The sequence below is a fragment of the Lupinus angustifolius genome, chromosome LG09 (genome assembly GCF_001865875.1).
Source record: "Lupinus angustifolius cultivar Tanjil chromosome LG09, LupAngTanjil_v1.0, whole genome shotgun sequence".
Classification (NCBI taxonomy): Eukaryota; Viridiplantae; Streptophyta; class Magnoliopsida; order Fabales; family Fabaceae; genus Lupinus; species Lupinus angustifolius.
Window position 1 is genome coordinate 19,700,115 of NC_032017.1, and position 15,174 is coordinate 19,715,288.

At 36.3% G+C, this 15,174-nt stretch overlaps 1 protein-coding gene across 1 annotated transcript; it reads right to left on the bottom strand.

Moving 5' to 3' along the window:
• On the bottom strand, positions 7,314 to 13,759 carry LOC109357146. Its single transcript, XM_019600899.1, has 9 exons — positions 13,478 to 13,759; positions 12,185 to 12,370; positions 11,853 to 11,945; positions 11,342 to 11,527; positions 11,117 to 11,219; positions 10,843 to 11,025; positions 8,487 to 9,481; positions 7,976 to 8,412; positions 7,314 to 7,824 (listed from the first exon to the last, which is right to left on the bottom strand). The coding sequence occupies exons 1-9, from the start codon at positions 13,724 to 13,726 to the stop codon at positions 7,746 to 7,748; spliced, it is 2,511 nt and encodes an 836-aa protein (XP_019456444.1). The 5' UTR covers positions 13,727 to 13,759; the 3' UTR covers positions 7,314 to 7,745.

Sequence of the window (15,174 nt, forward strand, 5' to 3'; positions counted from 1 at the left end):
ATCATACAAAATAAAAAGTATAATACAAATAATAATCTATAATTTTGATAACTCATACAACTCAAAAACCAGAACAAAATTCTTAAAAACCCTAGACCGGAAACACCGGTCCAAGGCAAAGAAAAAAAAAGGTGGGAGGGGTCTCGTGCATGGGGTGCACGAGATTAGGAGAGAAAAAATTAATCTCGTGTACCCTATACACGAGTTTGGTGGAGCAAAAACTGTTTCCCAGGAATCGTGTACTCTATACACGATTTTAATAAAAAGTATACTAGTTTCGTAATATTTTAAAAAGTTATACCAGAGTGGTATTAAGGCAGTCAAACTATGCCAGAAATGTAAATTTTCCCTAGCCTATCAGCACAAGCATTGCCTTGTCTAAAAATATGGCTAATTATAAATTGCATAAAATTCATAAGCTGCCGACATTTGTTCATGAAGTTACTTAACTTCCAAGGAACCGACTTGGAACCTAGAAAAATGTCCACCACCACTTTTGAATCGCACTCTAACCATATTGATCTCCAACCTTTTGAATGAGCTATTGTGACTGCCAATATTGCTGCAAGCAACTCGACATAAATAGTGTTTTGTATGTTAAAGTAAGATGCAAAACACCCCATGAATTCTCCATTACTATTTCTGAAAATCCCCCCCCCCTCCTGCGTGGCATGGGCAACCATGAGTTGCACCATCTGAATTGGCTTTCACCCAACCGAGAGAAAGAGCCTTCCACATGACCTCTATGATTGAGGGAGCCTTGCTATAGTTACCTTTTATTTTGAAAGCTTTCAGCAAATTGAACTCTATCAATGAATTTTTCGCACAAAGCTTGCTAAAGTTTCCAGTGAATGTAGTGTCTACTCCGATTCTTGTTATCGCTTGATCAAGGTTGATTTCAATATCATTAAATCTAGCTTTGTTTCTACAAAACCAAATGGTTGAGATTGCATTAAGAATGCAAGCTACCAGCACTTCCTTTGCCAAATGACTCCACTTGTCTGAGATAAGCAAGAGGTTAGAGATATAAGAAATGTCCAAATTACAACCAATTTGAGTCCCAAGCCTACCCCAAATTGCTTTAGCAAAACTGCACATGAAGAACAGATGGTCAGATGACTCTTCACTATCCCTGCATAAATTGCAGATTGATCCCATAGCCAAGCCTTTAGCCTTTAATTGCTCATCAGTAGGCATTTTGTTGTTATATAACCTCCAAGCGACAAAAGATTTAGTTGGAGGTATTGCAATGGACCAAATTGCCTTGCACCAATTTTGTTGAGTAGCCATTGGTTTGGTGTAAAGATAAGCCTCTTTCATGGAGAGAATGCCACCAGTAGAGTGAATCCAAGCTAGCTTGTCTATCTGGTTGGTATTAGAAATTGGCATGCTAGTTATAGAGTTGGACACCTCGGGATGAAACCTAGCTAGCCAAGAAGGAATTATCTAAGAAGACTCTTGAATGAAGTCAGCCACCCTAGCCATTAGAGATGAAGAAATTTGATCAGGGATGTTAAGGTACTCCACCAAAGGATATCCAATCCAATTGTCCATCTAGTAGTTGATTTTTTGACCATTCCCAACCAACCAAATTGAGTTATCAATGACCAACTGCCAAAACTTTTTGATACCTGACCAAACAGAAGATTTAATATAAGATGCATAGGGTCTTGACCCCTTACAAAATCTGTCCCTGAAAAACACAGTCCAATCATTGTTGGAAGATTTCATTTCCCAAGCCAACTTTAAAATTGCAGCATGATTCATGGCTTTAATTGATCTTATTCCAAGCCCCCATTCCTTAACAGGAGTGCATGCCTTATGTCAAGTTACAGTTACAATCTTTTGGACTAGAATATCCCTAAGCCAAATGAAATTTCTAATGCAGGTATCCATTCTCCATAACAGATTAACTGGCCAAATGTAAGCATGAAAGCTATATACTAGCATATTGTGGATGATAGATTTGACTAGCTCAACCCTTCCCATGATAGATAGGATAGAGCCTTTCCACTTAGACAATTTGTTCACTATTTTATCTGATATTGGTTACAAATGAGTGACTTTAGGCTTTCCTTTAAACAAGGGAACTCCTAGATAATTGAATGGCAACTGACCGGCACCAAAGCCCAACCAATTTTTGAGATTGATCAATTTCCTTGCTGAAGCTTGAGCAGTGTAGAACTTGCACTTGCTATGGTTTAAACATTGGCCTGAAACGTTAGCATAGTCAATGAATAAATCTTTTAGAGCCATCAGCTGATTTTTGATACCTTTGCAAAAAATCAAGATGTCATCTGCATAAAGCACATGACTTGGAGTGTTGATTCTAGGACTAGATATTGTGCTAATTTTCCCCTGCTGATGCAATTTAGAAATACCTCGGCTGAGGACATCCTCAGCTAGGCAAAACAATAAGGAAGATAGAGGATCCCCTTGCCTCACACCTCTCTTGCAACTAAAGAACGCCATGGATTGGCCATTGACAGATATAGACAGCTTAGCAGAATTAAGGATAACCCATATCCAGTTGATGAAAGTGGAATGAAAGCCAAAAGCCTCAAAAGTGTCCAAAAGGAATTTCCAATCAATTGTGTCAAAGGCTTTTTTGACATCCAACTTGATTGCTAGATTACTACCAAAGGTTTTGTGATCAAGGAGATTGACTGCTTCAGAGCAAGACAAATTCAATCATGAATATGTCTCTCCTTGATGAAACCTCTCTGCTGAATGGAAATAATTTTAGGAGCAATTTTAGCTAGCCTGTCAGCTAGAACTTTTGTGATAACTTTAAATTGAAAATTAGTCAAAGCAATTAGCCTAAAATCCTCAACTTTATCTGTACCAGGGAATTTAGGGATAAGAACCACATTATTTGAGTTCAGGTTTGGAAGAATCCAACCCTGAGTGAAGAATTGCAAAACAGAGTTGCAAACATCATTGCCTATAATATCCCAGAACTCTTGAAAGAAGCAATCTCCAAATCCATTAAGTCCAGGGGCTCCATCTTCATTCATTGCAAAAACAGCAGCTTTAATCTCTTCATTCAAAGGAATGCTAGACATCATTAAGTTGTCACCCTCAGAAACTAATCTTGGAATTACAAGGTTGATTAGATTAGAATGTTGAATGTTGTTCTGAGAAGCATATAAATTATGAAAATAGTCCAACACGTGATTAGCAATTCCCTGTTGCTCAAGAATAATGTTATCCCCATCTCTCAGCATAGTCAAGGATTTAGTAGCATGCCTTATTTTAGCAATCTTGTGGAAGTAGCTTGTGTTTCTATCACCACTTAACTGCCAATTCACCCTAGATTTTCCCCTCCAAAACTCATCATCTGCTTTTAAGGCTAATGAGAGACCCCCTTGTGCCACCTCTTCCTGAGCCATAAGACCTTTAGTCAAACCATTATCATTAATGCATAATTGAATGTTTTTAACTAGAGTCATAGCATTTTGCACCTTTAGATGTATGTTACCAAAAACCTCCATGTTCTAAACTCTTAACATAGTTTTTAAAGTCTTTAGCTTAGTAGTCAGGATGTACATAGGACACCTCACCACTTTGATATTCCAATGATCTTCCACCACTTTATGCAGGGTGGGATGTTGCAACCACATTTCATGAACCTAAACTGCGTCTTATGAGAAGCCAAACCATTGAAACAGGTAATCATCAAAGGGTGATGATCAGAAGTAGATCTGGGCAAAGTGAAGCAGGTAGAAAAGTTCCACTCAGAGAACCATTTGTCATTGCAAAGAGCTCTATCTAATCTCTTCTCAATGTGAGCCACACCTCTCCTTTTATTTGACCAAGTGAACTCAACACCTCTGGTGACAATGCGATTAAGATTCCCAATCTCAGAGAAGGATTTGAATTCCTCACAAGATATTCTATTAGGTAAGGAGGAGCCTCTGCACTCATTGGCACCAAAGACAACATTGAAATCCCCTAAACAACACTAAGGCCTAGGGAAAGAATCTATTAAAGATAAGATTTCAGACCACAAAGCTCAACGAATCAAGTATTGAGTGTGAGCATAGACAGCACAAACAAAGACTTTTTTATTCTCCACATCCAAATATATGGATATCTGCTGAGAGGAATTATAGATGATGATTGGATTAAGATCAACATGACACAGACCCCAAATATTGGGCGGTAAACTCCCTCTATCATTCACTACAAAGAGCTTTAAATTTAAAGCAGACCAAAAATAAGGCTTATTTTACTAGAGTGCACCATAGGTTCAGATATGAAAATGATATCAGGCCTATTTTCCAAGCAGAACTTTTTCATCACAAGCTTAGTCTTCAGGTTACCTAAACCTCTATAGTTCCGATAGAAGAGCTTCATTTAGAAACATTGATATAATCACCCATTCGGGTAAAGTGCACTTTTTCATGGCTTTGTTTCTGTCTCAACTTCTTTTTCTTTTTTTGAGATTTAGAAAGGAGTTTTGTGAATTCTTCAACTGTATCAGCCTCACCTTCATCTGCCCAAAGCCTGCCCACAATTCTAGATTCTTTGGTTGCAGGCAAGCTAGCCATTTGGTTATGAGATTGGACTTTGAATTTTTCTGTTTGCATTAGTTGCACATTTTCCTCCCCTTCATTTCCAATAGAATCCTCTGCCCTTGTGTCAGTGGATTCTTCATCCGAGGAGTCCTCAGCTCCATCAAGTACCTGTTAAGGAGGCATACAAACCTTTTCAAGTTGGTCTACTTGGAAGTCTTCCCTCTTATCAAACTCCAAGTTGATGATCAAATCCTTTTCTTGAATTGGCTTGGATACTTTACAAATACCATTAGCCACCTCATGATATGTAGTAGAGCCATTTATTTTGTCTATAGGATGCTCAGGGGGGCCTTTTTCAGGGATAGCCTTTGAAGTTCTCCCTATGTGATTCACCTTTTTCGATCTAGGAGCCTCAATAGCTGAGTCTTTGTTGTTTCTCGTACAAGTAGATTCCAAATGACCAATGGAGTGATAAACATTACAGAAACTTGGAAGGTTTTCATATTCAATATACACAAAAAAGGCAAATCCTTCCCGCTCCACCAGAATCTAGTTAGGCAAATTGCTTTTAAGATCCAAATCCACTAAAATCCTAGCAAAGTTCCCAAAGGATCTAGTAGTAGTTGCCTCGTCAAGTGATATTGGTGTCCCCAAACCCCCAGCTATTGAAAACAAAATTATAGCACTCCAATATTCAAGAGGGAGACCTAAAATTCTAGCCCAACACTGAGAGTGTGAAAGCTTTTGAAGACTGGGGTTGAAATCTGGGGTCCATAAAGACAATCTTAAGAGACCAGGCTTCAAGCTCCAAGAACCCACCGCGCAAACCATTCTCATATCCTCAACCGAAGAAAAGGAAAATTCATAAAAGCCCCGTCCCAATGAAACCATGTTCCACTTATCAATCATGTTCCGAAGTGAAGCAATTTTTGCTTTAAGTTTCGAAAACTTAAGAGGTTTATCTCCCTTTGAAAGAATGAATCTCCCATGAAGATAAGATTTACACCTCTGAATGCCAGCTTGATATTCCTCCTCTGGGATTTTGATGGCAATGGCGTCACCTTTTAGACAAGGCTGTGGGAGTTGAGAGATGAAAATATCATTTGAAGCTTTGAGAGCTTGCACAAAGATATCTTCTCCTTGACTTCCATTTTTTTCTCCTCACTTGGTCCTTTTTCCCACCATAGAGGAGCCTTCCAGATTGGCCAAGAAATTCCATGGAATCATTGTTTTGTTTGTAGTGGGATTCATCATTGTAGATCGAAGAAAGGTGGCGACTCAAACCCTAGTAGAGCTTTTGCAACACATGTCAACCTCCAAAAAAAAAACCTATACTTTTATCTTGAAGTAAAATGAGAGATTCTTATATTAAAAAGGTGAAAAATCATTTAAGAGGGAGGGAGATGTTAGGACTTAGGAATAGCATAGAAATCCATTAAGCAAAGGTTCAGTGCCGACAAATAAAGAAAAACACACAATATTGTGATTGTTGGTAGAGCATATTGGGGACCTAGCCAACCATGCAAACAAAAATATGTAGAGAATTGCGTAATGAGCACTTTGAATTATTAAAGGTAAAGTAATTAGGCAATGATGATAATAGAAATAAAAGTGAGCTCAGATATACTAGTTTTCGTCGAATGACGTTAGTGATAGACCCAGCCATCACAATTAGTACAAACTCGTCATAGCTTCACCAAGACAAGTTGGGAATCGAACCCAACAATGCACCAAGGCAAGATACTATCTTACCACTAGATCATGGATGCTTTGATGGGATAATGCATATATAATATTTATCTATTATTCTTTATTGCTTTACATGCACAACTTACAATAATTAGTATGACATTCATTAGATGAATTTACAAATTAAGTTGACATCTTATAGTATAGATTGAAAGGGAAAATTGACATATTCTTTTAACCAAGAAAAAAATAAATAATTATAAGCAGGTTATCTCTGGCATGATTTTATTAGAATATCCTTTCATTCAATAAATATGCAACATATCCTTTGGAATGTTCTTTTTATTCGAGTATTTGGACTCAATAATAAGAGAACTACCTCTTTGATGTATTATCTCACTCAATCGGTAAGACCCAATTTTATGATTTGTTTAGAGGTAGAACATAACCCAATAACATTTCTTTTCTATATGGGCAAGGTAGACAAAGTAGATTATAAACCGTCTATAAATCTAAGAATGTGGTTAGTAATATATGACATTTATGAGAAGATTTTACATTAATTTTTCAGAACTCTGATTTTACACAATTAAATTATAAAATAGAATGTAGTAATTGGACTGTTACGATGTGCCTTTTGGTTTATCTGCTGAATATAACTAGTTTGGAGAAAGGAATATTAGTAACAAATAATACTTCGGCGTGGACAATGAAAAGCTTGAGTTACATTCTCACTAATTTATGCACAATCTTATCTAAGGGTATCACAGATAACACTCTATGGTTCTATTAGAATTAGGCTAATGGACCACAAAAAGAAATGTAATTATGCTGTATATCTCATGTTGCATCTCCTTATTCGAAGCATATCTACACATTGAAACCTTCAACTCAGAGTACCAAGGCCATGCAAAAAAATCAAGAACACATCTTCTGTCCCATAATTTATACCATAAGCTGTGATTGGTTAGAAAAAAGATATAATAATTCAATTTTTAACTTCGATATATTTTTTCAACCAATCAGAGTTCATGACACATGAAATGACATACATTGTGGGACAACAAATGTGCACTCGCAAAAATTGAAGGGAAAACACCCATATGATGATAACAATACTAAATATATTTGCTACAACTGACAACAATTATGTGTATCCATTCCAATATGATATCTAATGCTTTGGGTTTTACACTTTAAACTACAAACAACAGGACTATAAGCTCAACTTCGGGAACATCCTCTGATATATACACCCCTAAATAATGAAAAACAAAAACAGGTTTAGGAGAGGGAAAAAGTAACAGGAGCATGAACATAGGGAATAAGGATGTCACAACACTTAATCTAGTTTAGTCTAGTTCCTTAGCATCTATGACTACTCTCAGCATTTATCTACTTGTTTGGTATTCACATTTCTCTGGAAGAAACCCAGAGTTGCATGTTGCTGTTCTTAATTCTTACAAAACTGCCATCCTTTGGTTGCACCTGCTGAAAGGTAGGCAATTGACCATAACTGTTAATGTTATTACATATTCACCAGCAATCACTGGCACTCAGAGAAAGTGGAGGAAAGTCATCTTCATTCTTCAAATGATAAGCATCCACTCCGACCCTGAATCTAAAACCATAGAGACCCCCTTAAAGGGAAAGTAGGGGTACAAACTATAATCATATACTGGTTTAAGCTCTTAAAGTTCGAGTGATACAACATCGCCAATGATATCTGTAGCAAAGAATCAGCATCAACAGAGACATTATATTACCTTTTGCGATCAACTACAGGCAATGAGTTAGACCTCTCCTCTGCCACCATCCCTGTGTCAGGCATAGAACCACTAGAAGCAGAAATTCCAGATTCGAGGTGATTGCTCACTTCTGTTCTTGGTGATCCATGAAGCTGAGGACTCACAGAGCCAGACTCGGGTTTCTCAGATGAGTGAAGGAAGCCATTGGCATAGTGTGATCCCCACATGGAAGGCTGAAAGAAATAGGTTTCTGATGTTCTTGATTTAGCACTACCAGGAGCAGGATATCCTTCTAAGGCAACTTCAGAACTTCCTTCCACAGACAAATTCCACTGTTGTGGAGCTGGAGCAAAGCCATTGTTACGAATGTGTCTCTGTAGCTGCCCATGATTACCCGGTGCTTGGTTCCTTCCCCTTCCTGACACTAGCTTACTATCCCTGTATGGGCGTGAAGTCTGCAAAATTATGAGCTAGATTATGACTGGAAATCTCACAATTATATATAAATAGTTCAGAAGTATGCTGATACCACAGTAGGGAAGTATGCGCCTGTTCCTCGTAATTTTCTCTTTTCGTCTGAACCAAAAGTGGCCATTGGTAGAGTAGGATGATTTACGAGGTAAATTTGTTGTCCAATAACACCATTTGAATTTGTTTGAGAGTGAACGCTGTCATTAATCTGAAGATGTTGAGAAACAGTTTCCCATGGATTCCTATTTTGTATCTTTGAAGACCTGGGAGGACTAGGAACCATAAGTGGAGAAATAATATAACCATTGCACATCTGACCAAATTGTAGGTTCCGGATGTTACTGTCATAATCTCCAGCAAGGTCCAACAAGGATTTTGAATCTTCAGTTCTCACAAGAACACGAGTACTGTATCTATCACTATGAGAGAATAAATTTTCTGAGATAGCATTAGTAGCTTTATCTAAAATGGTTGTATCAAAAGATGGGATATTGTTTTCATCAATGTGTGATCCAGGAGAGTTGCTCACCATAAAGTGCATCGCTTTCTCATCATCAACAGAATTTCCAGTTGTATCGCTGCTACAAGAAATCCTATTTTCAACAATCCCATTTGAACAGTGTGATGAACTCTTAGTTCTTGCGATACCGAAGACTCCAGATGTTGCAAAATTGTTAGAATCTCCAACTCGACATGAGTCAAATGATAACCCTGCCAAATACAATCCATTTTTGACCAAGCATCTTTCTCTTTCATTTATAGTTTCAAAATTATGCTGATTTCTAGGTATCTGATCCTTTCTGGATCCAGTCGATGAACACGATAACATATTGTCTTCAGAGCATACTCGGGCATCTGATAAGCATGAAGAATCAAAACTATGATCCATACTACGAGTTTGCATGTCATTCCATTGAGTACTGTCATGTCCATCTGGAGTATTTGCGAAGAAACCATTAAGCTCATCTGCTATTCTATCTTCTGGTAACATAAGAATCCAACCAAGTTTACGGGCACCATACTTAAAAGCACTGCGTATTCGGTAGAAGTTACCTGATGAAACAAACAAATGTCATCATTATAATGTGACATTAGACAAAATGAACAGATCAATACACACACACACAAATAAGCACCTATGACAATTTATGCCTCTCTAGAGGTCCATATGGATAGTATATAGGCATATACATAACACAAGGCTGCAGCATTGTTGAAGTGCTAAGCTTGTGAAGGTAGTAAATTAGTGTTACTGGGTTGTAGTAGCATAGGAAGAGGAGAGACTGTTGTGTTCTTAATCAATATTCGGGAAATCTTGCAGAACTAAGAGGTTGAATGGGGAGTAACAGACCCACTGCACTGTACTCTTGCAGATAATCAAATAAAGGAGAAATTACATTGACCTCCATTGGAATGTCATTTAATAACACCAGGAACCCTACTTGTTTCAAAAGTCACACCGACCTCCATTAGAGAAGATTAGTATAATTTTGATCATCGCCCTTCATGGCGGACAAGTGTAATGATAACATATACCTCAAGAGAGGTTAGTATAATTTTTGAAACAAGAGGCATGCTAGGTGTAATTAAGGCAACCCTTATGGGACGCCAGTGTAATATCCCATAAATAAATGGTGCAGGTGTAACAAGATCGTGTAACACAATTTTAATCTCCTTTGCTTTTAGTAACTTCAAATAGATGCTAATTTTCCATCACAGATCTTTAAGGCACTGAACTTTAACATTGGCCTCTAACATTAATTTCTGAAACAAGAGGGGTGCCAGGTGTAATTAAACCAAACCTCATGGGACGCCAGTGTAATATCCCATAAATAAATGATGCAGGTGTAACAAGATCGTGAAACACAATTTTAATCTCCTTTGCTTTTAGTAACTTCAAATAGATGCTAATTTTCCAACACAGATCTTAAGGCGCTGAACTTTAACATTGGCCTCTAACAACTGAAGTGCCTATATAAGAACTGTGCTGGCATGACTTGTGAGGAGAATTGTCTACAACTACAATTTCAGTCCTGATGGATACCTCCAAAAGGCCATTCTAGAAGGTGAGGCCAATGTTAACACAAGGGAAAGAAATAAACTAGAAGGTTTGCAACTGGTGCTTCGATCTTTCAGGCCTTACATATTAAACATGAGTGGTAATATGAACATCAAGTCACATTCCAATGATGACAAAGTCACACAAGGAATTAAGATCAGGTGTCAAGAGGTGAATCAGTAAAACTACTCCCTAAAGATGTCAACTAAGCTCTAAGAGAGATTTCATAAATAGAACATCTAGAAAACACATGATAACATGTTACAACTAGTTAAAGAATGCCATCACAACCTAAATGCATATTATTTAACACAATTCAATAGCCATTCAGACTAACAGGAAAAACACTTCATACCTCTATTGACACTTCGACCAAGGTTGTTGTTCTCCTTTAGTGGATCAATGATGTTGAGATGCTTCTGGGGAAATGCACGCAAGTTTAAATCAACTCCCCTTGAAGGTACTGAGAATGAGTCCACACAGCTTCTAATGAATTCTTCAGTCAGCAGAGTATTTCCCCCATTTTCTGGTACATCAGCTTCACATAATAACAAAAGAAGAATCAGAATACAACCATGAAGCTACTTGATGACACAAAAACGAAACAAGTAAATAAATAAATTGCATACCTTCTATATCAGGGAGAGAAGATTTGCCAACTGGGCCTTTCAAACTAACACAATAGTTGTCCCAATCAAATTTGCTAAAATAGTCCAAAAATCTGAAGAGAACCTGGAACAAAGGGTAAGAGTGCATAAATTGCTTCCTGAAATAATGCATCACCAACATCATGTAATACATATTTTGTTTTGTCTGAAAAACTATGAATGAAATAGATTTAATGGAGAACTTACTGCGAGGGGACCATCTAAAGATACATGATGAAAATGATGGAAGATATATAGAACCAGTGTTTCCAAAGCATATGTTGAAATCAGGCCATGGTGGGCACCAAGTATACGACTCTCATAGTAGCACCAAGCTTTTATCAGGATAATGCTCCGTTTGAAGAGGTGATCCTTGCCAACAAGTCGATCAACCTACAAATAAAAGCTGAACTCAATTAAAACCATATAAAATGGACATGGAATAATATAAAAATAAATGGAGATTCAAATTGCGCCAATGCATAATAATTCCAAACTGCCATGTGGGGATGGACATAGATGATTCAATGCACAATACAAAATGCTTGTTGTATGATTCTTGAAACACCAAATAAACTAAACAAACTAAAAGAATAAAAGATTAAACAAAAGAATCACCATGATCTCTAAAATGTTGAGCTAAAACTGGAGAAAATTATATATGAAACATGTTACGTTAGAAGAATGATTGGTGGTAGGAGGTCACGATTAATAATACCTTCTCAAGAAAACATAATGTACTAAGTCCTCCTAACTGATTGAAAGAGATGTCTACAACAATATTCTGTACAATGCATTTGACAAGCTTAACCTGCCAAAAAACAACAACGACATTTTAAAACAGAGAAATATGAACACAGAATGAACAAAAGAAAATCACTACACAAATAATGCACAAAAAACAAATATTTTGGTGATATAAGAGCACAGATTCAAAATTTTCAGGCTAATAAAAACTCTTGAACTCTAATTTTACTTTGGCATGGAACATTTTCAAACTAAACTATATTCAATTTCCAGTACACCATCAAGGAAGAGGGTGGAAAGAACCTCTGCATCAATGAAGCGAACATCTTTTACTTCATACTCAGCAATTTCATTGGCTTCTTCTCCTCTCAGAACGGCATGAACATCAGAGACTAAGCCATCCTCGATGTTTTGATAACTGAGTGCAGTTAAATCAATATCTCCATCAGGAAGATATGTTTTTAAGGGAACTGACCCATATGGAAAGACCTGCAACAAAGAAAACTTAACATCAATGTTACTGTTATGGCCTTATGAATAATCCTATTATCAGTAATTGTTGCCCAGATAGTTGAATCATCAAATGAGTTTTGAGAACATCAATAATCACCATTAAATTGGAAAAGCATTTAGGAAAACAGTGAAGATACGAAGCATCAGGATAAATTTTTATGAAAGAAATATATTAGTTTCATTAAAATAATTAAAAAACTGGAAAAGATAAACACAAACATGATGAAGCTAGTGTACTAAAAGGCACCGAGGTGAGGAGCCAGATAGGCTGATAGGGTAAGCATCTCTAGCCGGTTAAGATCGTGCCGTTTATTGAGGCATGTAGCCAAATACCACTAGCACCTTAGGCATAGCTTTCTGGTACAAACAAGCCCACCCTTTAGAGTGTCAGTGATAACCTTAAACTAAAACCCAAAAGGCCCAGCCATCTAACTTTCTAGTTGTGATGCTAGAGGGGATAAAATAGCCTGTATCTTAAAAATGTAGAGTAGATTTTGTAAAACTAACATTTTCTTCTATTATTTTTAGGGGACATGAAACCAGCCTCCCTTGAGGTTTTGAGTTAACTACACTAAGTGTCCCTATTGTTTCAAAAACTACAGTCACCTCCCTTGAGATTTATTTATCATTATACTTACCTTCCTTGGAGGGGAGATGATTGAAATTAACACTGACATCTCATTTCTTTCACATTTACTTGATCTAACGAACAAAGGCTGAAGAATTCTACCTCATGAATCTGTCAACTAGCACATTTTCTACCTCATGAACAAAGGCAGAAGAGTTCAATTCATTATAACTACACCAAAAAAACCGCACATTTCTAACAAAGGTAACATATCCTAATGCCACACTAAATTCAAAGGCAACGTCATATTGTGAAGACAGAGCACTATCACTATAACACAACTAACTCCAAATCCATGTCCAACATCACAAACTGAACAATTGAGATGTTCATACAAACTAACAGAATCATAAAAACAAGCAAATAACAGCTGAAATCTCTATAAAATATGCTAATATTCTCAAAGCAAAAATACAGTGATAACGATGATAATCGAAGAAAAACAGAAACATCACCTCACACCTCACACCGTATCGAATCAACCTCTGAACATAATCAACAACCTCCCGCCGCCTCCGGTCAGCAGCGAGTGTTGGCTGAATCCGGCAGAGAATCTGACGTGTCGCTTTCTCAGCAACGGACCAAACGTGAGGCGTGATAGATGAGGGATCCGGGTGGGAAGAAGGAAGCGGCGGAGAAGGCGGAGACGAGGCGCAAGGGCGATCCTCGGTGAAAACGACGGCGTTAAGATGAAGATCGCCCATGACGAAGGGGAAAATGATGTGTTTTGAGAAGAGGAAACCCGAAAACGGGTCGGGTCCAGATAGGGATCTGGGTTACCCGAAAACCCGAATGGAAAGGGAATGTGGAAAAGGTGTATGTTGATAGATTTATATTTGAAATTGAAATGAGGAAATTGGAAATTAGAAATTCAGAAGAAGAAGAAGAAAGAAAGGAATGGAGAATATAAGGGAAGAAGAGAAGAGGGAAAAGAGAAAATAGGAAATAAGTGCTTTTTCTTTCTTTCCTGGTGCTGCTGCTTTTCTCTATTCAATATTCATATTGGTTATTGGATCACCAAGTCTTCTTCTATTTTAATTTTTTAATATGAATTTAAGTAAAAGTTTATTTGACTTTTAATTTTTTTATCTGAAATTCAACGTAAATCAATTAATATAATGCATTTTTTATTGAATAAAGTTTTCTTCATATTATTTATTGTTGGTATACAAATATTTTGTGACTTATTTATATTAGCATATGGATTTTGTTGAATAATTAATTAATAATATATGAAATGATATACATATTATAATACTAAATCATTGGGCAAGAGTCTTATGTAATAAATAATTGGTAAAAGCAATTGAAAAACACTATTAAAATATGAAAATATATTAGTAAATGTTTAGATATGTAATTTAACTAGTCTTTTATTAGACTTAGAAATGCTTCAAAATGTAAATCACAAATGGAACACCCTTTCAAGAAAAATTAAGAAATATTTTAATGTATTGGAGCTAATACCCGGGTCAATTTGTTTTACTTTATATAGACTTATTTGGACAATAGAAATTTACAAAGCAAAAAATAGAAAAGAAATAAGAAAAAACCCATGCCATCATCATGAATTCATACTGACTCCATTTATTTTAAAGTGTTTTTTCTATAAAACAATATTTGTTACTATATATTTGTTTCCATTTGAACTCAAGACAATATTAACTATAGTACTTATAAATCTAACTTTATTTCAATAATAAGACTAATGAGTTGAAATGAATGATTATAATTATTATAGAGATATTAAACAAACTAGACAAATAGATACATTAATTTAATACAAATAAATATATTAATTAAAGATTACAACTAAAAAGGAAAATAAATGAGTTGAATGGATTTATGATTATGATTACAACACTAAAAAGGAAAATTGTTTCTATAATTCTATATAGTTAAATGACAAAACACACCCACATAAAATAATAAACAATATTATCAAAGAAAGTGGCATGGTTTTCTTAAACGCCCATGGAGTAAAACTTCAATGTAGCCACTTTCTATTTCACAAGTTATCATGCCACACACTCTGCTTTTCACTTTTTAACTGAGAGGATCCGTTTCTGTGAAGCTCCAATCAGATAATTGAATATTATAAAGGACCAAACCATAGTGACAAACAAGAGAACTGGGATATATAGTGAAAACA

Coding starts and splice junctions, on each gene's coding strand:
- LOC109357146 (XM_019600899.1), bottom strand. CDS start 13,726: ATGGGCGATCTTCATCTTAACGCCGTCGTTTTCACCGAGGATCGCCCT. Junction 11,946..12,184: donor TTCGCTTCATTGATGCAGAG/GTTCTTTCCACC, acceptor GTTTTTTGGCAG/GTTAAGCTTGTCAAATGCAT. Junction 11,528..11,852: donor CATTATGTTTTCTTGAGAAG/GTATTATTAATC, acceptor TTTTATTTGTAG/GTTGATCGACTTGTTGGCAA.